We start from the raw sequence: 25,339 nt of genomic DNA, 5'->3' as shown, positions 1-25,339 counted from the left end.
GTTAACCCTCAGAGGCTAAAATCACAATGCCGCAGCCAATCAATCTTTCATTGTAAATATCATTCAAGGCTTGACTTTTTGACAGAATCATATACATCAGCTTCCAAAAAGTCAGTATCTCACACATATATTCATGTCATAATATTCAATAGCACATTTATTGAAGATAACGGATTGTTAATTGTAGCATGTGAAGTGCTGTACACTGAAATCAATTGAAAGAGTCCTAGAAGATTAGATTCTCTGTTTGAAAGTGAATTAGATTCTGCTAAAATTCTTCAGCAATTTAAACCATTTCAAGATGGCGGAAAAACAAAAGTAGATTGAAATATAACATTTAAAATTCAGAAGAGGAAAAACACAATTATTTTCCTTTTAATAATGTAAGCCCCACTAAAAGTCACATATAGCTTTCAAAAAATGCAGAGGTCAACTTACCTAGGTATTTTTCTCTTTCTTCTCTTCTTTCTTTTGCTAATCTTTGCCTTTCATCAGTTTTCAGAAATCCATCCACCACTAAAACCAGAGGGGAAAAAAGGAATTTTAACAATAAAAATCAAGAAGAGTCCCGAAGAGCCACAGAGCTAGTGCATTTCTTTTTTAAAAAAATTACACCATACTCTCATGGGTTATTGCATTGTATCAGGGATTTATTTTTTTAAAATAACTCCTTACTATGTACTGTGGAATTCAAGGTAAAGTTAATCACTGTAAATACCCAAGCCTGAATCCCTTCCACTGCAGAAAAGTGAAAGATCAGGCTTTTGTAGGCTGTGGTTTTTTAAAACCTTTGTGAAGGCAAAGTTACAATAAAACATTAATACACTACCCACTGTACATCACTTGTTCAGGATAAGGTTAATATTCAAAGAATCTGGCTACAGATTCTGACCTGCTTGTTGGGAATCCTTCCTCTGCTGAGTACACTAGGAAGGGTGACCAAATTTTTAAACACCTATCCTCTTTTTGGAGCTTCTCTTCTGTGTGTACTTTTAGTTTACTTTAAAAATACCCAGACATTTTTATTGCTATATATTCAATATCATTAACAAGCTTGTTCTCAAATCCTTGACTAGGGTTGGGGTATTTCAGTATAACAATAAGGCACAACAAGTTGTCATTCCTCACAAGACATAGGCGATCATTTGTGAGACCTTCCATGTTTTAGTAATGTTGTGGACATTAAAGGGAGCCAGCATCAAAAGACAGCTTTATTTGCCTTCTAGTATAACTGTTACATGATCCTGTGGTCTCCTTATTAGTGGGTTAAGCACAGCCATACCGAATCCCTGGAATAACATTTGCACAACAGAATCATATGTAATTATTACTGCAGGAGAGTACAGAGGCAGCTCCCTTCCTGCAGCTGGTACAAACAATTTATTTCCCCACCTCTGACCCCGCCCCCAGTCAGGAAACACACTTTTCATCTTCCTCTCGCTTGGCTTCTGCACTTTCCATCTGTGAGAAGCCACACTCCTTAGAAAAACGAATAGGAGTACTTGTGGCTACAGCCCACTTCTTATGCTCAAATAAATTTGTTAGTCTCTAAAGTGCCACAAGTACTCCTCATTCTTTTTGCGGATACAGACTAACACGTCTGCTACTCTGACACCCTTTAGAGGCGGTCTATGGATATGCCATGCACAGACCCAGCCAGCACAGTAAATCTGCTACAGTACCAAGTCCCCTAGAAAGTGTCAATTAACAGACAGACCTTTCACAAAACACAATACAAAATACAATGTAAGTAGTCCATCTGAGGCGTAACTACATTGTCTCAATTTATACACCAACAATTAACCAGGGGCCCTTCGATCAAACAGACTATTAAAAGGCTCCTTCTGAATCATGTTCTTAGGTAGCCTTCAGACATTGACTCAACGCATATTTGCTTCTTATTCCAAGGTAATGGCCTTCACTTTCTTCCAGGTTTTCAGAAGCCACTACAACCCTGCCAGAGCAGCAGTGTATACAGGTAGCTAGAACTTAGATGTGTATCTATAGTTAGTGATTAGTTTATTTCGACCCACTGTTGTGCCAGTGTGGTTTCCTCATATCACATATGTCGTCTAAAGAGCAAAGGACAACAGAACAGAGCAAGGTATACAAGGGAACAGAAGTATGCGAGTTTCATTCAAATATTAAAAAGGGAGAATTACTTAGCTTGTAATTCTGCTTCTCTGGAAGTGGTATCTCGCTGCAATCTCACTCCTGGGCCTCAGCTCCTCTGAGAAAAGCAGGTGGTGACCAGGAGTGAGAGTCCTGCCCAGATGGTGGCATAAAAGAATGTATAATATGCACTATGGAAGTTTAAAAATCAGCCTGGCAAGGCCATCAAGAAAATTTACCAAAACACAAAGTCCAGTTGTTCTGCATTACAATGATTACGGAGGACAACACTGGTTCTCTCGAGCACCTTTATGCTCTCTCCCATACCATACCACACCTTACACATGAGGAAATTTCCAACTGAAAATCTGTAAACAGCGAGCAAGTTGAAATTACTGCTACTGAGTGGCTTATGACATTTAGGGTTTGTGCAGCTAGACTACACTAAAATATCTGGTTGTTACTGCTGCCCCATGTTTCTTCTCCACTTTCCAGGGTGCAAGGAGAGAACGAGGAGTTGCTGGCAAAGAGATTAAGACAAGGAGCAGGAAGGTGGTTGTGGGGAAATGAAACAGACTGAATGAGACCACGGGAATGAGGAACCCATGGGGGTGGGGAGCTGGAAGGGGTGTGTGCACTGGAGGCCAACGGGTGGGAGAGAAATCAGATGAGGAGCTGGAAGTCGGTAACTGGAAAGGGAGACTCAGACTGGCTAAACAAGGAGATGGGGATAAGAAGCCTAAGGAGTGAAGACTGGGATTGGGACAGGGACAAGATGGAGGGGGAGGGGCAGAAGAGTCTGAGGCCATTATAGAATGTTTCCCTGGAACGGAACCCAAGATTCCTGAGTCTCTCAATTCCTCTGCTATCAGCTAATATCTATGAAACCTTCTGGCAAAAAGTGTCATCTCCCTGCTGTGCTGGTCCACATAAAGTAACTGCTATCATTAGCTCAAGTAGCAGAGGTCTGTGGGGTGGATCTAAAGTTTCCAACCCTGCTGATGACCCATATGGATGTCAGTATGGTGTCACACGATGGAATTTCTGTTTTTTCAGTTTGGCTTTTTTATAAAATTAGGAAATTACTCACAAAAAATTATGTTCAAAGAACATTATTAAGGCTGCAGAGCTCAAAAGTTAGGAATTGCCAGAATTAAGGTTGCCTCTTGAACCTTAAATTGCTACTTGTGTGCATATGAATTATGAGACAGTTATAACATATAATATAATGTGGAAAAATAGTAACATACTATTTTTTCCACAGGACTCCTGCCTTACTCAATGCACGGAATAGATGGTGCTCACTTGCTAAGCAGCTGTTCAATATTTTCTTTTTCCCTAATTGTCCAATGAGTGGCCCCAGGCCTTAACTACTGCACACAGTTCAAAACCTGCTCTGAAGAGAAAATTATTAATTTCCTCATGGGCCTATGGAAATGATGCTTGCTCATATTTATTTAGAAATGTGTTGAAATGTAAGTCCAAAATTCTATTTTCTAAAAATAGGCTGGACAGTAGCCAAGTGAGGCCTGGTAAAATATGAGTAAAGTGAAATGAGATAATTCAGAAGCAAATTGGAGATTAGTTAGGACATAACCCCAGGTCATGTTATAAAACATGTTTTGGTCCCAACTGGTTTTCTCAAGTGTTCTACATAAAATGTTAATGTTTTGGAAAATCTTACCTATATTGATAGTTATTGGTATGGCATTTATGTGGATGTTAATTAAGATGATGTTTAATGTTAAATAGCCAATGAGAAAGTAAAAAATATTTAATTATGGCAGTGGATATGTATTTATGGTAAAAGGTGGATTTAATGTTAAGGGGCATTATTATAGTTGATTATAAAACGGTAGCACAATAATTTTAGATTCGGTATGGCCATCCACCATCAAGGTAGAGGAAGAATTATAACCATTAAGGAACTGATCACTTCTAAATGTACCATTTCATATTAGGAAGGGAGTATGACTGCAGTGTATGGTTATAGATCTCTACCTCGATATAACGCTGTCCCCGGGATCCAATAAATCTTACTGCGTTATAGGTGAAACCGCGTTATATTGAATTTGCTTTGATCCACCGGAGTGTGCAGCCCCGCTCCACCGGAGCCCTGCTTTACCACGTTATATCTGAATTCGTGTTACATCGCGTGGCGTTATATCGGGGTAGAGGTATACTGCAATACCTGTTTGCTTAACTATTTTATATTAAATAAAGTCTTTAATTTTAACACTCCTTGTGCCAGTCACAGTCCTCCACTAAATTAAATTATCTGTAATTGCCCTGGAGGCTCAAACCTTAAAAGAATTCAGATTGGTTTTATTTCTTATTTTTAAGATACTAATTGGGAACATATAAATAAAAAGTTACAGGGCGCTCATCACAATAGTTTCTAAGTGCTGCACAAACATTAATTTATTATTAAAATACTCTTGTGAAGTGAGGAGGTGGTATTTTACAAATGGGGAACTAAAACACAAAGATTAAGGTCAAAACTGTCTATTGATTTTGGGTGTTCTATATAAGGCCTCATTGTTCAGAGTACTTAGCATTTATAGCACTTTATATAGTCAGAGTAGAGTTCTTGTTGACCTCTGTTGCAACTGAGAGTCCTTGGGCTCTGAACTGCAGAAGTGCTAAGTTAGGGTTACCATACGTCCGGATTTTCCCGGACATGTCCGGCTTTTGGGGGCTCAAATCCCCGTCCGGGGGGAAATCCCCCAAAAGCCGGGCATGTCCGGGAAAATCGGGAGGGAGGGCTGGGCCGGGCGCGCGGTGCCGGGCCGGGGCCGCGGGGTCGGGCCGCCGAGGGGGTGCGCGGGGCCGGGGGGTCGGGCCGGGAGCCGGGCGGGTGCGCTGGGCCGCGGGGCCGGGAGCCGGGGGGTCGGGCCGGGAGCCAGGCCGCCGGGGGGGTGCGCGGGGCCGGGAGCCGGGCCGCCGGGGGGGTGCGCTGGGCAGCGGGGCTGGGAGGTCGGGCCGGGAGCCGGGCTGCCGGGGGGGTGCGTTGGGCCGCGGGGCCGGGAGCCGGGGAGTCGGGCCGCCGGGGGGGTGCGTTGGGCTGCGGGGCCGGGAGCCGGGGGGTCGGGCCGGGAGCCGGGCCGCCGGGGGGGGGGGGTGCGTTGGGCCGCGGGGCCGGGAGCCGGGGGGTCGGGCCGGGAGCTGGGCCGCCGGGGGGGTGCGTTGGGCCGCGGGGCCGGGGAGTCGGGCCGGGAGCCGGGCCGCCGGGGGGGTGCGTTGGGCCGCGGGGCCGGGAGCCGGGGGGTCGGGCCGGGAGCTGGGCCGCCGGGGGGGGGGTGCGTTGGGCCGCGGGGCCGGGAGCCGGGGGGTCGGGCCGGGAGCCGGGCCGCCGGGGGGGTGCGCTGGGCCGCGGGGCCGGGCCGCCGGGGGGTGCGCTGGGCCGCCGGGGCCGGGAGCCGGGGGGTGCGCTGGACCGCCGGGGGCTGGCTGGCAGTGCTGGGCGGGCCGGGGGTGGTCGGCCGGGGGCCGGGGCCGGCACCCCAGGGCCGCAGCCGACCCAGGCTGGAGCCGCCGGGGGGCCAGCCTGGGCCGCACCTCCTCCCCCCACACCGCCCCTTACCTGCCCAGGCTTCCCGCGAATTAAATGTTCGCGGGAAGCAGGGGAGGGGGCGGAGACTTTGGGGAGGGGGCGGAGTTGGGGAGGGGGAGGGGGCGGGGCTGGGGGCGGGGCCAGGGCCCCGTGGAGTGTCCTCCTTTTGGAGGCACAAAATATGGTAACCCTAGCTAAGTATCTCAAGATGGACAATCAGAAAATGAAGAACACGCAATGGCCACCTGTGAAAATGCTGGTTTCAGTGACTTGCCCAGCATGATGCATTACATAGGAACTCTGTGGCAGAGGAAGGGATAGAATCCAGTTCTCCAGGGTGGCATTCCACTGCTTGAACTAGGAGCTCCTCCTTTCTCTTCTTGCAATCCCCTGCCTCATTCAATACACACATTCCAACCTCTGCAACAAATGAGGCAGGAATCCTATGGACAACAGCCTCCTGCATTACACAACCCAGATTCATCCCTAGAGCAGATCCTTCCTGTGCACTCAATAAGCCAGAGGTCCTATGGAAAAAATAATATGTCATCATGTAAAGACTATCATAATGCATATGCACAAGGAAGGCAAATTAAGGTTGCACAGTCAACCTTAATTCTGGCCCATCCTAACGTTTGAGTGCCTGATTTTGCAACCCAAATATTATTTTAACATGGGGTTTTTTGTGTGTAATTAATATTTAACTTGTCTGTCAAAAGTTTCTTGCCCTAATTGAGTAGGCAAATAATTTTCTCCAAAGCTGATCTAGCTATTTCTCTTGTGTAATAACTGATTATTTGGTAGTGATTTTTTATTGCAGGTCAAAATAAGCACACAGAGCAAGGGCATAGAATATAGAATACAGTGTAAAGATAGTAGCAGTAATGGAGGTTCACAGTTAATTTACTAAGAATATGATCAATAGTACAAATTTAAATATTCTAAAAAGCAGATTGCAAATGATGTGCATCAGATAAACTAAGTGCACGTTTATGAATCACACCACCATTAATCTCCCATTTAAAAAATGGCATCTATTTATTTCACATAACGAAATACCAGCAGATGGCAGAGCAATAGTTTTGCAAAATTGGAAGCATGAAAAACTGCACTCCAGGACTGAAAACTTGTATACTAAGCTTCAGTCAAAAGGATTTTTATTGCCAAGCCGCTGGTCCCTCAACAAGAGATCTGAAGTGGTGAAGGACTTGTATAAAATTCCAGGACACAACCACCTCTGCAGAAAAGGGTCATAATAGGACTCTAGAAATCAGTTAAAATGTCAGTACTCTTGCAGCAGTAATTCATCAACAAATATTGAAGACTTTTTTCAATACTTTTACATTCATTTGAGATAAACATTCACAGCAGCACATGCACACTTATCTTAATCACGGCTTGATGGACTTGCTGCCTGTGGAGGTCCTTTCAACATAAATTATTGTGTGATAAAACTGAATGTCAGAACACATTCTCTGCCTAGTAGTTTTTAGGAGGATAAACTACCATTTCTTGGGCAATGCTGCTCAAGAAGTAGAAATTAAACCACGTCAACTGAAATGTAGAACAAGTTTCTAAACTTAACATAATGTTGCCACTTCTGACACCAGCCTTCTGTTTCTGACACAAGTACTGTCCCTCTGTCAGGAGAGAGTAGATGTCTGGGCCCTTGTAGATTGGCTTCCCAGTGTAAGAGAAAATCTGGGATGTGGACTCAGTGCATATCCTAAGCATAACTTGCTTTATTTACATGCACATACACAAATCATCGTAGACAGGTAGTTACCCACCACACACAAGCAATCCACTCTTCCAGAAATCTCAGCCCACACATCAAAGTCCAGTTCCAGGAAGTTACTCTGTCCCAAGAATGGTCTCCAAATATAGAGAATAAAGCAGACAGCAAACTCTCTGCTCTCTTCCACAGCTTCTGTCCAAGTAGTACTGCACAGTAAAATAATAATACAGCATTTCTTCAAAGACTAAAAACTGTATTGCAATCTAAGAAAAAGAACTTGTAGGATTATGCATAACTTTGCCATGCGGTGACTCCCCCATAACAATACTCAGCATCTTACAAGATGTGCCAAGAAACCATGACATACAAATTTATATTCACAAGATTCAATACTTCAGAAACAGATGGGGTAGGAATACAAGACATACTACAGACTGTCATAAGGAAAGTATCTGTGAATTTTGTATTTTGGTACAACACTGACCATAGTCCCAGGTCAGCTAAAAGAAAATAGTTTTTCAAACTCTGGTATATTGCCGAAAATCTTGCAAGTGTTAAGTAACAATGTGTCAAGTAGAAATGGTCATGAATCTTTCCCCCTAAATTTTCCATGAAAAATATTGACAAAATAACTGTTAATCAAACGTTTTCCTATAAATTTTTTCCGGGTTTTTCATTGAATTGAAAACCCAAGATCAGAAACATTTTGGGCTTTCAACCAATTAAAAATTTTGTCCAGTCCAGTCTTCACTTGAATGGCTGAAATTTTATTTTGTTTTTCAAAATAAATAATCTAAAAATTTCATCAATATTTTCCACAGAAAATACTATTTTGACAAAAAAAAATTTGTAAAATAATATTTTGAATTGATAAGTTTCAGACAGCTCTAGTTCCAAACACACAAGAATCACAGTATTTTATTGGTCATAAAGAGGTTAATGTTAATGTGGATAGTCAAGAAGTGGTGACTATATTTCAGCATCCATTTTGAAAGCATGCCATATTTACATAAGGTTATGGTACTGATTTTTTTAAAAAAATCAAGTTATATTTACTTAAGCTTTACCTACGAGACATCCTGAACCATTCGCTAAATGTCCTTTATCAAAAAGATTTTCAGGGTATTTGCAATGCACTAGGAGTTTGGTGATCAGCAAACTTAAGTATAAAATGGTTCCCTTTTGACACCTCACCATATTCCAATATCTAAGAGGGCAGTCCACGCCGTCCCTCTCTCTCTCTCTCTGCTTAATTCCCACACTGAAGCTCTGATATTTAGCCAATACATGAACTTAAGTGGAAATAAAATGTAACCCCACAAAGGTCTCCAATTATGTTTAATCCTAAAAGAAATGTTAATCCATCTCTTAACAAGCTGCACGGAAATTCACAAAAGAAGGCTCTTGTGTTGTGTTAAACAGAACCCTATTAGCTATGAATAGGCCATAAAAGGGATGCTTATCTAGGAGAGTTGAGGTCCTAAATGTTAGAAGCATTTGAAGGTAAACAACCCTCCCACATTTATTTTGGGAAGAGCCCTGATCTCTAATTTAAACCAGAATTTAGGGTGCCACCTCTGTAATTAAACACATCTTAGACATATGCAAGGAAGTAAGTTAACTTAGAAATCTTTACTAATGTTCCCAGATTTTGAGATTAAAATTGTATGTCCTAATTATATTTAGGACTTTGGAAGTTCCAAAACTCAGGTTCTTGTCCATACAGGACTTTCAATTAAAAGAAACTATCTCTTGGGAGAGCAGAATCACTGCATACTTCTTGCATAAATAGGATACGCTCATCTGAGTTGAGATCAGGATGCTTCTGTATTCAGGACTTCTGGACCTTTGGACAAAGACTGGATCTCTCAATGAAGAGAATCAGTGGACTCTCTTAGGTGTAGAGAACTAACTTGGATTTTGCAAAACTTTTTATGCAACATCTTTCCATTCAGCTGTATGGAAGGGTTGGCCCAATTCCAAAGAGGAATCAATCACTCATTCTAACATCATCCCATTGGGCAGTTTAAAATTTTGGGACATACTCAGATTTGATTGCAGGTAATAAATTCATTGACTGAACAGGTCAAAATATCATTTCATGTTTTCTATTCATCCAATAGATGGCAACCAAGCTTTAGATAAGTTCACCTCTTCAACAGTTTCAAACCCTTTTATTTTGGACTTCTTTAATTTCTTTTTTAGCACTGTTAATTAAAATATATTCCAACAGAATTGTTTGAAAAGTCTTTTGGCTCAATTTTCTGTCACTACTTCTTCTTGAACCATTTAACAACAGGATGGGGTAACCTGGTGATTATCTTCCAGAATTCTACTTAATTTTGAAGTTAAAGCTTTCATCTTCTTTCTTCTTACAATGAGAAGAGATGAAGGTTTCCTCCAATTTGATTCTACTTTTAAACAACTTCCAGGTTCATTATAAAATCATAATCCTAATTACCAATAATTAAAATATTCTGGCTATTCTAACCTGTCCTAAATAACTTCAAAACATTAATAAAATGAGCAAAAAAATCAAAAAGCTTATATTATCAAATATCAAATTCACAATTTAAAGTTAGCAATTTTATACAACATTCCTACAATCAGTAATATGTGAACATACATTTTCAACATTAACTCTTATACGAATACTTCGGTACTATTCCCAGATTGGTCAAAATATTTACTTGCAAACATAAAAGATAAACTTAGCTATATAATCAGACAAATATTAGGTTTTCTTATAAGAAAGGAATTCAGAATTGTCACCTTAAAAATTAACAGAAAAAAACAAATTCCTTTGTTTTCAATAGTTTCTTGTTTCTCAGGGTGCTATGGCATGCAGCCTTAGGAAAGAAAGAGCTTTCCTGAAAATAAAAATACTAAGAAGAACTCTACAGACAACAGAAGGAAAGGGGAAACAACAACAGGTCATACTGAACGGTGAATTGTCAGGCTGAAGGGAGATTACTAGTGGAATTTCTCAAGATTTTGGGACCAATTTTATTTAATATTTTCATTAATAACCTTGACACAAAGATTGGGCATGTGCTAATAAAACTGCAGATGTCACAAAGTTGGGAGGTATTGCTAATATGGAGGACCACCAAAATATCATACAAAATGGATGACCTAGAAAACTGGACTAATAGAAATGGGATGAAATTTAATAGTGCAAAGTGTATGGTCATACACTCAGGTACTAATGACAAGAATTTTTGCTATAAGCTGGGGACTTATCAATTGAAGGAGACAGAAGAGGAGAGAAGCCTACATGTACTGGTCTATCACAGGATGACTATGAGCCACCAATATGATGTGACTATGAAAAAGGCTAATGCAATCCCAGGATGCATCAGGCAAGATATTTCCAATAGAGATAGGGAAGTGTTATTACCATTATACAAGACACGGTGAGACCTCATTTGGAATACTGTGTGCAATTCTGGTCTCCATTGTTTAAGAAAGATGAATTCAAACTGGAATAAGTGCAGAGAAAGGCTCCTAGGATGATAAGAGGAGACTTACAAAAGCTTGTCTTGTTTAGTCTAACAAAAGGAAGGCTGAGGGAGATATGATTGCTCTCGATAAATACATCAGAGGGATAAACACCAGGGAGAGAAAGGGTTATTTAAGTTAAGGATCAACATTGGCACAAAACCAAATGGATATAAATTGGCCACCAACCAGTTTAGTCTTGAAATTAGATGAAGGTTTCTAACCATCAGAGGAGTGAAGTACTAGAACAGACTCCCAAGGGGAGAAGTGGGAGCAAAACATCTAATGTGTTTCAATACTGAGCTTCATAAGTGTATGGAGGGGATGATGAGGCATATGGCCCATCCACGATTGCTATTAGAAGTATCTCCAACTGCCGGAGATGGGACACTAGATGGGGAGGGATCTGAGTTACTACAGAGAATTCTTTCCCAGCAAAGTTTCGTACACATGCTCAGGTCTAACTGATCACAGTGTTTGGGGTCAGGTCAGATTGGCTGAGACCCTGTGAGACTTTTTTGCTTTCCTTTGCAGTGTGGGGCATGGGTCACTTGCTGGTTTGCACTAGAGTAAATACTAGTCTTTAAATCATGATTTGAGGACTTCAGTAACTCAGCCAGAGGTTATGGGCCTATTACAGGAGTGGGTGGGTAAGGTTCTGTGGCCTGCAATGCGCAGGAGGTCACACTAGATGATCATGATGGTCCCTTCTGGCCTTAAAGTCTATAATCCACTTGGCTCTAAAGCTCACTGAATGAAATAGAATTTATTTCCAAAAGAAAGTTGTGCACAGACAGTATTTTGAGAATAGATGTATTGCTCCCTCAACTCAGGAAAGTTGCACCTTCAAATTCTCCCTAAGCAAATGAAATACCAAAAAAGTTAAGTGCATGATTTCTACTTGCTCATACAGTCTCTTGGGGCACATCCATCTTTTAAAACAAGATGAATGGAGGTCAGTCCAAGTCAACATCTTTCAGGAAGGAAAAAAAAAATCAATTGCTTCAGAGGACTAGAATAATCACTGCTTCTAAGTAATGCTTTACTTTTCTAAAATAAGTAGCCAATTTAGCTAATGGCCAGCTGGGATTGCTAGGATACAGAACTGCTGATTTTTATATATTTTAACATTAAAAAAAACTTTAAAAATTACTCTGAACCATCAAGCCGAGCACACAATCTATGGAACCATATGTTATTGCTATCCTTGTCCCTCCTCCACTTTAAAACTCCCTCTTATTGTCTGTTACACTCACTCGTTGCACTTGTCTTGAATTAGACACTGATCCTGCAAAGATATATGCACCTTCTTAATTTTATGGACTGTGTGTAATTCCATTTACTTCAGTTGGGCTACTCGCCTCACATAAGTTAATCAAGTATGCAAATCTCTGCAGAACTGGGGCCTTAGATTGGAAGCTCTTATGTGGCCAAGCTGGCACCCCAACCCCGAATATAACCTTTGGTCCCTACCACAATACAAACAGAACACATTTGAAGGATGTGAAGGAAGGTATACAGCAGACCTTCTGTTTAGTCTGCTCCAGTTTGCCTTGTGCCATGGCCTATGAAGAAAAAGTCTCACAGAAAGTCAACTTCATAAAAAAAAAAAAAAATCTGTAAATATAGTTGCTTTGTCCAGGCAATCTAGTGGAGTACCTATAGTCACACTGATTTGCTTCTCCATCTCTTGACTTCAGCCTGGGTCTCAATAAAAGCCCTCTTAGAACATACACTTGAATAAAGTAGGGATTTGATATCTGCAGTGAAGATCAATTGATTTTTATATCTGGACTTACGTTCATTATTATTTGAAACAAGCAGCAGCAGCATAGTTTTACTATATAACAGAGTTAATTTCTTCATATTAAACATACTCTAAATATATTTGGATTTAAAATAGTCAGGTTTTATAAAATCAAACCATCTATTACATTTTATTGTTGTTTATTAGTATTACAGTAGCATGTAGAGGTCCCAAGCATTGGTGCCCCATTTACTGAGACTCCTGAGTTTTGACCTAGAAACTGTAACTCCACAGCTACATGTTAAAAACTGCTTGCTATCAGGATTAATTGGCTCTGCCAGCATGTCGTGCTGAACACAGTGCAAGCCCCTTGCATCCATATTCTGGGGAGGGAAGAAGGAAGGAGGAGAAAGGGGAATAAGAGTCCTCTTCACTTGTTCTACCATATTCTTTACTACAACATACTCCTAGGGATGTAGCTAAAATATGTGGGAGGCAGGGAAGGTCAAGGAAATCACACAGCTGCTTTTACGGTCCAAGAAACTAACAGCAGCCTTAGTAGAATCTCTAAAGCCAGTGCATTCTGCAGTCTTTTGCAGCCCCCATGTGGACATAGTATTGATCTGCAACTGGATCTTCATTTTATTGATATTACTTTACAAAAAAACAACAACATACTTGTCTATTTTCCTTACATAATTGCTTTTGATATTGTAATTTAACAAACTTACCAGGGCCTATACTTTTTCAGAGGGCTACTCAGAAAATCAAATGTTCTGTCTTTTTTTTTTGGAGGGGGGGGAGGGCTAGAGAACCAGGTTTCTTTGTACTCAAGGGCTTAGCATGCTGCCTCTAAAGTACTGGCAGCCTTTTAATCTGAATGTTTCTCCTCCACCTAGAGAGATTTCCTGCCACCACTAGATTGACAAGCTATGGTCTAAGATTTCAGTATGCTGGAGCCCTTTTTAAAATTTTGCCATCACAGTAAAGGAAAAGTTAGGATGATTTTCTGCTGGTGGCAAAAGCAGTCTACACTCACTATAGATATTACTGAATCATCCCTTACAGAGAAAGCTTATAAAATCATTTAATTCTTAATTTTCTGGAGACACCACACAAGGTGATAATTTCTGTACGTGTACACACACACACACACACACACACACACACACACACACACACTTACTTTAAAAAAATCCTGGGGAAAATATTTCTTAAAGTCTAAAGTGTTTGTCCACACACAAACTGGAATAGAATGAACTAAATCAATTGTAATTCACAATTTTAGTTATTTCTGGGTTAGTCTGTATGTGGACACTTATTTCAGATTAAGAGGGACGCAATCCGAAATAAAAGTGTTCACACACCGATTTACCTTTAAGTACTTAAAGGTGCGAATTAAAACCAATTTAGTTCATCCTGTTCTAGTTAATGTGTAGACAAGCCCTGTGGATCGTCTAAACTGGAAAAATGAGGGGTATTTTAAAAATGCTTCTGATGTACTAAAAAAAATTTGCTGTTACTTTTTGAGTCTTCGACTAGCTGAGTCTTCAAATTCTTTTTTGGCTTTCCTAATTATATTTTTACACTTCACTTGCCAGAGTTTATGCTCCTTTCTATTTTCCTCAATAGGATTTAACTTCCACTTTTTAAAGGATGCCTTTTTGCCTCTCACTGCTTCTTTTACTTTGTTGTTTAGCCCCGGGGGCTCTTTTTTGGTCCTCTTACTATGTTTTTTAATTTGGGGTACAAATTTAAATTGAGCCTCTATTATGGTGTCTTTAAAAAGTTTCCATGCAGCTTGCAGGGATTTCACTTTTGACGCTGTACCTTTTATTTTTGTTTAACTAACTTGCTCATTCAGAAATTAAATGCTACTGTGGACTAGCCCCACTGAAGTCAATGAGACTAAGCACATTTGTAGGTACCCTGTTGCATAGGGGCCTTAAAAGACAACTCCCATCCAGCTTTCTAGCAAACCATAACCAAAAAACATTAAGGGGGTATCTGGCTGCATTTATTCCATTATACTGAATAAAGGTTGGCACTGAACAATTTGAATGTTATGTCCTCATGAAAATGATAACAGAATTACATAACATATCATATCTCAGTTAATTAAAACAAAAGAGTGTTCTCTACTGTTCTCTGACACCCAAGCTTAGAATTGCTTTTTCACAATTTATGTAAGATGATAGTTTTTTTGTTCCTTTGGATATTTTCTGAGGAAAGCAGGGGAAGAGCAGGCAAAGATCTGCAATATTTTTATCATTATATATTACTTGTATTCTGGTAGTGCCTAGAAGCCCCAGCCATGGATTAGGGCCCCGTTGTGCTAGGCCCTGTACAAACATAACCAAGAGACGGTCCCTGACTCAAAGAGCTTCCAATCTAGAACTTTCTTCTCTCACAAAGCTACATTAACCTAGATGTCAGGTTTAAACCCCCACTCCACTTTCAGCTAATTTTGTGCACACTGACAGAATCTATACTCAATAAGATGGAAAAGAATAGGGTGGGTTTTTGTTTTGTTTTTTGTTTTAATACACCATCTCTCTATTAGCACAACACCAAGAGTATACTTACTTATTTTAAAAGTTGGTCTAGGAGACTGACTGACAACATTAAAGTATTAACTTGGCCTACTAGTTTAAAATATTGAGATGTGAGATTTGAAATGCAAACAAAAAACCCAACACAATCTATATTTTTTTTTTAATGTACATGTATTTCGAGTAGACTGCACAGTAAAAACTGCATCTAAAGTATTAGTTGTCTATGCTTAACAGCTAAAGTACACCCTGATCCTGCAACTTGTTCCACACCTTGTAAAACCCCACTGAAGTCAAACGGGAATCTGGTCACGTGGAGTTAACTACAGGACTGGGTCCCTCCTTATGTGACCTACAATTTCTGTGTAACCTTGTGACTTTTAGAATTTCTGGATTTCTTCACAAAGAGGTGACAGACTGTGGAAGTCAAAGTTAATTTTATTTCATGTTATAGCAAACTGATGATATCCATGATACAGTTCAAAGGAACATGATGTACTTTAAAAACAATTACGTTGTGAAGTTTCTGTATTAAAACCTTTTATTTCATAGAGCACATAAGATGATTATAACTGAAGGATGTAGAAAAATATTTCCACCACCACCAAAGTTATTTATTTATGCATTTTGAAAGCACCTTTGGACATTTGGGGAAAGAAGGCGTAGGTTTCAGAGTTTCCTCGTTTGTTTGCATGGTTCTTTCACAAAGCAGCTGAGATAGAAAACTAATTTTAAAAAGATAAGAAAGTGTGACTAAGAATACAAAAGTTGCCAGGGGAACTCCTTTCAACTCATTTTTTTTTTAAATTACTCAATTTCAAGTTGACATTGTCCTTTTAACACTAGTTCACAAATATAGAGAAGATTTTCTTCACAAAAACTACTGCTTGATTGGAAACCAACTTCCGCAGAATGCTACATTCTGGAGCTTTAGTAAAAATACCACTCCAGGTTTCTCTATCTAGTGTCTCAGTCAGTAAACATTAATTTTTTAAAACATGAAGCTCCAGTTTTTGCACTCCAAAACCCCAAAAAAGTTTAAAACAAAGTCTATCTAGATCAAAATGACTCTTTCTGGGAAACCTGTTGACATGGTGAATGAGCACATCACAGGTGGCATTTCATAAAATGCAACACTGACCTTGAACAAATCACTGCACACATATGCAGGGATACTGCTGTAAAACCTCTTACATTTTTTGTTTTGTGCTCAGTTTAATACAATTATATATTTTTTAAAATGGCTTTACTTGTGCTCTTGACCCAAATGAGCAACTTGCTCTGGATTATGAATAATGGGGAAGAAACTGAAGTTGGAGAACCAGGATAATGGGCTTGGGCTCCAAGAAATCCTCCAAAAATTCCCACTCCTTCCAATAGATCTACAGTTCCTAGGGCATGATACTCCTGTCCTTCGTTTTAGTCCTTCCTAGATAACAACAGATGACAATTGAGGAAGCTTATTTTTCAATAGCCTCTTCACTCTCCAACACTCACTCTCCTCCATCATTATAAATTGGCTGGGAAGGATTAGATTTTTATCAGCAAATGTCTGTAAACATTTGATTTCCTTCCACCCCAAACTGACAAAAATATATTTCCATCTATAATAATCAAAATCTAAAGAAAGGTAAAGAAAGAAAAATATTGTTTCAGAACTTCTTAGAGTCAAAATCCAGTGATTTAGAATTTTGAATTAGGCTTGTTACAGTAGTGAATGAATATTAAATGATTAGTTGATTTAAGGATATCTACTTTGTATATTTTGACATGTGATATTAACAGCTTGTGCTTTAACAGTTTTATAAAGCTTTAACTTTTTGAATCACGTCGAGGTCATTAAATAATTGTCTGCCCCTCAATTTTGTGCAACTGTGAAAATTTAAAATAAATACAAATCTAAAAAAAAAAATCTTAAAAATAAACTTTTTTTATAATTGCAACAGATAAAAATCAATAAAAAATATTCTGCCAAGTCTAATTAGAAATTGACTTGTCAGTGGCGCCTGAAGTATTTAACTTTTTTGGGAGGGAGGATGTCAGGGGTTTTATTTTCTCTTCTGTATGCAATCTAGGTGCATGTGGATTGTTTAATGTAAGTAATATGAATACAGACTAGTCTCTACTGCAAGCTTCCCTTGATGTAACTTAATGCTCTACAAATAAGCAGTGAGACACTGACTGACCTTAACTGGCATGGCATGCTCCTGTCAATGGCAAGCTGAAACAAGTTCCAGTTTGCTCTGCTCTCATCTGCTACATCAGTGGAATAGCTCATGGCTTCAGATAGAAACATCTGTTGGTTGTCAGATGGGGAAAGTCTTTTCTCCTCATCTACTGTTCCCATAAGCAATGACTGCAGGATAAAAGCAAACCTGACAGATCCAGAAAAAAGCAAAATTTATCAGCTGTGGATCCAACTTTGATTAGGAGACAGGTTTAACTTGTTCTTTTTACTGTACCTTATTTTAATGAACAATATTTCCCACTGACTTACTAAGGGAAAGCAAGAGATGTTTGTAGACCAGTGGAAAAAAAGGATACAACTTTTTCTAGGCCTGTGCATGTCAGCCCCTTTCATTGTTAGGGGTGTTTCTCCATTAATGCCTTCAGTTTGTTCATCCCATTTTTCTTGAAAGCTACACTACTACATATATTATAAACAGCATATGTTATAAGTATAGCAACAATAGCACCAGCAGCAACTGTAGTTCCTTAATTATATTTTTGGCCAATTCAAAATGAATTCAACCCCACCTCTAATTCTGGGAATACAATTTTAGTGGCCCACAATTAAAAGTCAAGCTTTGAGAAGCGGCCTCTAAGTCCACATCAATAATTGCCTCAGTGCTTTCTTCCACGTGCCCCCTATGCAAAAAGGGCCTCCATGAGCTCATTGAAGACTCCACCCTTTCTAGACCCACTTTAAAGACCCACTTCTGCTGTGATGTCTACAGTGATTTTAGTTAACTAGTATCAGTTGTCCCTATATGTCATTCCCCTTCCCCATACCTGTGTCTACTTTCCTATCTGTCCTTAGATAGAGCAGGGGCCTTCCAATCTTGCAGATCTAAAGAGCACTTAAAGAAAAAAAATAATAATAATTACATTGGCCCAGCACATGTGATCTCCCTGTCTCTTTAAGAGGTGCCCCAAAGACTATTCAGCCTGCCTCTTTTCCACAGCTGGAGTAGTTATCCTTCAGCTCAGCTAGTGGAGGATTAGTGCTTTTAGTGTTAAGTGTCCTAGGTTATACATTCTTTGAGAACTCAGGTATGTGAGTGTAAGAGAGCCACCATGGTTGACTAAACATATAGACAAGTATCAGAGGGATAGCCGTGTTAGTCTGAATCTGTAAAAAGCAACAGAGGGTCCTGTGGCACCTTTAAGACTAACAGAAGTATTGGGAGCATAAGCTTTCGTGGGTAAGAACCTCACTTCTTGCATCTGAAGAAGTGAGGTTCTTACCCACGAAAGCTTATGCTCCCAATACTGCTGTTAGTCTTAAAGGTGCCACAGGACCCTCTGTTGCTTTAAACATATAGAGAAAGTCTGAATCAAACTGATTTTTCTTTTCAATACAACCTTTCAGACATGAAGTTAAAGAAATACTGACTATAAGTCATCTTTTGTCTTTATCCTTTGATGTTGCGTTCTGCACACGGAAAGATGTCAGTCTCCTGTCAAACCTGAGACCATTTTATCCTTCTCCAAGGTGACATACTACAGAAAGAGAGCGAAGGGGGAAGAAGCAAGAAAAGAGTGAATGCACTCCTGCCTTGCGCTCCACAGTTACAACAGGCACCAAAACCACATTCCACAAATGAAACCTTCTTGCTTCACAACCCTTAGGGCAACAATTAATTTTTATATGTTCTACTTCATTTTTTCCACACACAGTCATAAGCTATATATTACATTAGACAGAAATAGAAAGCTTTGAACTAGAATTTTACTGAATTTTACTGAATTTTAGTATTGTAAAGGGGGCTCTTTGGTAAGGTATTTCTAGTAGGTTCTCGTGGAACAGATCTCAAAGACAATACAATTGGTATTGGCATGATAAGCTAGCCAGAAAGAGGTATTATGAAACACACACACAATGTGATCCAATCCATCTTGCCTGGAACAAAGTGAAGAGTGTTTACAGCCTTGTTGAAAAGGCAAGAGAGAATTCCACCTCTTGACTCTGAGGGAATGTTGAGTGAAAAGAGCATCACTGGCTGCAATTCTACCTGCAAGGACTTGCTGAGATTCCAACAAGTGCTAGGAACCCAGATGTGGAGAGGTGAGGATATAAGAATCAAATTGTGTGTGTAGCTATGTTTTATACCCTCTTGATAGCTCTGAGGATAATCTAAATGTAAGGTGTATAGTATTTTGTTTTCATTTTATGCTATCTTCATATTGGTTCCTTTTAATAGTCCTATTATTCTCTGGTTTAATATTTTAACGTGAATAACACAGTGGCTGTAATCAGTCATGTAGAGGATGTATGCATCTGTGTATGTAAAGTCAGACACAGACTTCCTAGGACAAGTTCCTCACCCCTGCTTTCTGTCTTTTCTGCAGGCTTAACAGGGCACACTGAGCACCACAGGGAGGTTGCCATAATTTAGATAGCTGTCTCCATTATGCTGGAATCCACTTCAGTCCCCAGAGCAGCTCAAGATTGGGAGGGGACAAAGGTGGCTCAAAGCCACCATAAACAGTCCTAGCCCCTCCAATGGCTGTGCGTTCTGTGCTGCACTTCTTAGAGATGCATCCCAGAATCTCACCCATAGTGTTTAAGTCCTGCTGCTCTCCAATCAAAAGAAAATGTTTGTAATCAAGGTGAGACGATACACCGAAGTGACTCCATCTTTCTGGGAGCCCAGTGTGATTCCTGGAAGAGACTACTTTTACGTACAACTAACATCATCCAAATGAGTTGATGCATAAAAACATTCAGGTTGATTATTTCACTAGGAGGGTGGTGAAGCACTGGAATGGGTTACCTAGGGAGGTGGTAGAATCTCCATCCTTACAGGTTTTTAAGGCCCGGCTTGACAAAGCCCTGGCTGGGATGATTTAGTTGGGGTTGGACTAGATGACCTCCTGAAGTCTCTTCCAACCCTAATCTTCTATGATTCTATAATCTGGATACACTTTGGAAGAGTATAGGTCAGTGTTCTGAATAAATAATGTAATTGTTAAGTTGATGTGTCTCTGTGTATTTCCCTGGCTATTCTGAATTTGAAGGGGAAAAAATGATCATAACATGTTTTCACACAAAAAAGTCTGTTCTTATGTCTATTGCAAAATAAAGTTAAATCTTTGTTAACCTGTAACCTATTGAAGGCTTCTTCATGAGTTTCTGTTGCAAACCTTCACGTTTATTTATAAAAATACTAGCAGAAACAGGGTGACAATCTAATAACGAGCACTTGATCTACAGACCAACTAAGTATTAACAAAGTTACGTTTGTCTAGCCCAAGAGGTAGCACGTGAGAGAATTGTGTCTCTAACACTTATTTTCATGTCTTAAAAAAAGAAAACTCTATCTGCAGGTAAAATTTTGGCACATTTACAGGGATTTCTCTAAGCTACAGGATAAAGCAAATATGAAGGCATGGGGAGGGGACCCAGATTAAACTGTATGTATACATTTGCGCACGCACACACATGCATACTATTTTCAGAGTTCTGCCACACTCATTCCAAGAGAAAAATCAAAGAACCAGTTAGAATACAGCAGGTCTCTAAGCTTTCAGTTTAAGTTATGTTTACCACAAAGTTAAGGCACCGTAGTAAGTATTCTGTCAAAATACATCAAAACCTCAAGGTCAATTAAAAAGTGCAATGAGGCGTAACAAGACTCCCTGAGGATGAATGTAGAACTTTCATTACAACAGATATCGCTTAGGGTTTTTTTTAGGAAATGCGCAGCCCCTGAACATACTTGTAGAAGTTCTCTCTCTTTTCATCAGCTGAACTCCACTATGATTTAAAGCACTAATTTTGGTCAAGAATGCGGTCCACTAGTCTTTTTAATTGTATATAACTCAGCCAAGTCACCACTTGAAAATAGTCAAATTGTATTATAACATCTTGCTGAGGTCAGAAGTGAAATTGAGGTTGGCAATCTTACCCCAATCACTACTTGGCATTTGCCTATATCACCAAGAGACTAAAAATATTTAGCCTAGGGTGACCAGACAGCAAATGTGAAAAACTGGGACGGGGCTGGAGGGGTAATAGGAACCTATATAAGAAAAAGACCCAAAAATCGGGACTGTCCCTATAAAATTGGGACATCTGGTCACCCTAATTTAGCCCTACTTGCAGACTTTATTCAAGAGAAGTCATAAAATATCAGGGTTGGAAGGGACCTCAGGAGGTCATCTAGTCCAACCCCCTGCTCAAAGCAGGACCAATCCCCAACTAAATCCCCAAAGGGCCCCCTCAAGGATTGAACTCACAACCCTAGGTTTAGCAGGCCAATTCTCAAATCACTAAGCTATCCCTCCCCCCAAGAACTAGAACAAGGGAGGCAGTGTAGGTGCACTGACAGAGCTAAGAGCAGACTTGTGAACCAATGTCCTGACTCAATTCGTCTCATAATTAAACACAATATTTCATTTTGACTAGCAACTTTACATTATCTTATTCTGCAAGGCCCATGGACATTAACCCACATTTAAAAAGAACTGGGAGAGTGATTGCATGTTAAACAAGTTTTATCAGGGATGACCATAGCCGGAGATGGAATGTACGGTAGGGAGGGCCAGGGCTCTTAGGCAGCACTGACCATTCTCTCAGTGACGGCACCAAGCCTGGAAATGTTTCCACTTCTGCAGGCAAGTTTTCCACTACTAAGATGTAGTGTTTGTATCTCTGGGAAGTATTTTTGTCCTATACCAGAGAACCAGCTAGTAGACACCATGTCTTGAGGTGAAGTGCCAAGAGATTGAGGGTGGGGGGTGATGGATCCCAATTGAGTGAGGAGATTTGTTCGCAGAGGAAGGTTGCAGAGACAGGTGAACCAGCTTTGGAAACACCACCTGTCTTGACAACAACGGTGCTACGAGGATGGATATTAATTTCTCCTGTTTCAATTTGTTTAGGACCTCGAGTAGTAAAGGTAGATAAACAAATAGCAAAGGAAGTAGTAAACATAGAGCGCAGTAGTGAAGACGCTGGTGGATAAACATATGTTAGATCAAGGAATAACTAGGGCATCTCCCCTTGAGTTGTGGCTGTGTCCCTCCCCCAGCCAAGCAGAACTGTCTACACTTTGCATTGTGACACCATCCAAAGAGATCTCTCTCTGGATGATCCCTGGTAAGACACATCTCTGAGCCCTGGTCTATACTACGAGTTTAGGTCGAATTTAGCAGCGTTAGATCGATTTAACCCTGCACCCGTCCACACAACGAAGCCATTTTTGTCGACTTAAGTCGACGCTAGCCTCGATACTGTGGACGCACTCCGCCGACTTAATGGTTTTAAGTGGGGACACACACAATCAACTGTATCAAATCAATTTCTAAAAAACTTATATTAAATTGACCTAATTTCATAGTGTAGACATACCCTCAGAATACATCATTCAGCTGCCATTAGTGGTCAATGAGGAAATGCCTGCTAAGGCAGTTGGCCACTGTGTTCTGCAGTCCTGGTAGATAAACCGCTGAGATCTGTATGCAGTATGACATGCACCAGGTCCATACTTTTACGGATTTGGTACATAAGGATTGGGATTTTGCTCCTCTGTCAAGCATCATTCTGATTGGGTGGCCCCAATGTGCAGTAGGAAGTGCTGGCAAGCATAATGAACCACTCTGAGCTAATACGTTGATATGGAGGACCGCCTCCCAAGAGATCCATTTGCCCTGAGCTGTGAAGTTCTGGAAATGTGTGCCCCAGCCTAGCAGGGAGACATCTGTAGTGATTATCCTAGTGAGAGAAGTCTACAAGAATGTAACTCCCATGCACACCTTCTGTGAAGCCTTCAACCAATTTAGAGAATCAAGGACCCTCCAAGGTATGGATACTCACTTGGCTAGACTGTGCTTGTTGGTATACAGTTCTCAGCCAGGCTTGAAGACACCAAGACTGTAGTCTTGCTAAGGGTGTCACAAATGTACAGGCTCCCATATGGCCCAGAACTTGCAGGCAAACCATTGTTGTGGCTTGCAGATTCTGTTGTATTGTTGAAATGAGGCTGGACATTGTAGAAAATCCATCCTTGAGGAAGTATGGTCTGGCAGTGGAGGAGTCCAGACTGGCCTCAATTAAGTCCATGTGTTGAGTGGGTGGAAGGGTAGGATCTTCTGTGTCGAGAAAGAGGCCCAGTGACTGGAAAGAGATATGGCCTCAGTAGTTTCTGTCTGTACCTTGAGAAATCAGCAACCTTTCAGGAACCAATCTGCCAGCTAGGGAATGTCAATTATTCCCATCTGGCAAAGATGGGCTGCAACAGCTGAGAGGCCTTTGGTAAAGACTGTTGGGGCTTTAAAGGAAGGCCCTTTCCTAGAGAACCTGAGTTTTTTCCAGGTGGTGGAGGGGGGTGTAGTCAGTCTCATGTGCTGCTAGTGGACTAGGTGAGACCATTGAGCTATCTATGATCTACTGTATTGTCTCCTTGTTGCAGGTGTATAGGTGCCAGAGATTGTACCGTCTCCCGGGAGTTTTTAAGAGAGAGGGAAGAGATCTGGCCATAGCGTCATTGAACAACTTGGGCCCACCAAAAGGAAGGTCCTCGACAGTTTATTGGACCTCCCAGGGGACTGAAACCAAGAAGCTCGGTGCATGACTACTGCCATTGCCATGGAACATGGAGCTGCATTGGCGGCATCGAGCAAAGCCCGGAGAGACATGTTGGCAATTGTTTGGCCTTCTGTTATGAGGGCTTCAAATCGTTCCTTCTGATTCTGTGGCAGGTGTTCAATAAAAGATGAACAATTTGAATAATTTGTAAAATCATTTTGCCATCAGGGCTTGTTAGCTACTGTGAACTGCAAAGAAGCAGAGGAGTAGCTCTTGCAGCCCAGAAGGTCCAGTCGTTTCAATTCCTGGTCAGATGGTGTTGGGCAAGACCAATGCTGCTTGTTTTGTTCATTAACAGCCTCGTCAACTAGGGAGTTGGGTGTAGAATGGGGAAAAAAATAATACTCTTGAGCATCTGGGTGGGATATAGGTTTTTTTGTCAGTCTGTTTACACATACGTGGTACAGTAGCTGGAGTTTCCCATACAGTACAGGCTGGGGCCAGCAGAACATCATTGCTGGGCAAGGCGATTTTGCCCTGAGGAAATGTAGGACAGATTTCTATCAGGAAATGTTGGGATTCCTGTATCTCCTCCAATGGAATTAGGCCTCCACTAATCATTTCATAAGGTCCTGAAAGGCCTTGAAATCATCAGTGTAAAATGGTGGGGTGGCTTAACAGCCTCCTCTCGTGATGAGGAGAATTTGTGGCAAGATGTTGTTTCTTCCTCATCAGCAGGTACTTACTCTTTTGTAAGATCCTCCTCTGGAGCAGGAACTAAGGCAGTGGCTGTTGCTCCTGGCATGCCCTCTTATGAAATGGGACCCTGGAGAACTGGTCACCATAAGAGGCCATGGGTTTCCAATAAGCCAATTATCATGGGGCATAAGGGAAGAGGGCACAGCCCCTTCTAGGTGTATCTCCTGCTGGGAGATTCCTCCTCAGGGTGTACCCTGAGACTCAGACTTTAAGGCCAGAAGAGACCATCATGATCATCTAATCTAGGGTTACCATACGTCCGGATTTTCCCGGACATGTCCGGCTTTTGGGGGCTCAAATCCCCGTCCGGGGGGAAATCCCCAAAAGCCGGGCATGTCCGGGAAAATCGGGAGGCTCGGCCGGGGCCTCTTTGTGCGGGGCCGGGGGCATGGTGCCGGGCCGGGCCCGCGGGGCTGGGAGCCGGGAGCCAGCCCGCGGGGCTGGGAGCCGGGCCGGGGTCGGGGAGCCGGGAGCCGGCCCGCGGCGCTGGAAGCCGGGAGCCGGCCCGCGGTCGGGGAGCCGGGCCGGGGAGCTGGGAGCCGGGCCGGGGTCGGGGAGCCGGCCCGCGGGGCTGGGAGCCGGGAGCCGCCGGCCCGCGGGCCGGGGAGCCGGGAGCCGCCGGCCC

General features: G+C 41.4%; 1 protein-coding gene across 6 annotated transcripts in view; it reads right to left on the bottom strand.

The window, feature by feature from the left end:
- The window catches only part of MAP7D2 (MAP7 domain containing 2), a 132,733-nt gene that overhangs the window by 56,516 nt on the left and 50,878 nt on the right, over positions 1–25,339 (bottom strand). For all 6 annotated transcript variants that reach the window (XM_054006347.1, XM_054006337.1, XM_054006375.1 and 3 more), the window contains exon 2: positions 439–516. In XM_054006347.1, coding sequence (XP_053862322.1) covers positions 439–516 — 78 coding nt within the window. The remainder of the gene's footprint in view (positions 1–438; positions 517–25,339) is intronic.

The sequence above is a fragment of the Malaclemys terrapin genome, chromosome 1 (genome assembly GCF_027887155.1).
Source record: "Malaclemys terrapin pileata isolate rMalTer1 chromosome 1, rMalTer1.hap1, whole genome shotgun sequence".
NCBI classification, from domain to species: Eukaryota; Metazoa; Chordata; order Testudines; family Emydidae; genus Malaclemys; species Malaclemys terrapin.
Note: the sequence above shows the minus strand (reverse complement) of the source record. Positions and strands in the feature narration are given on the sequence as shown.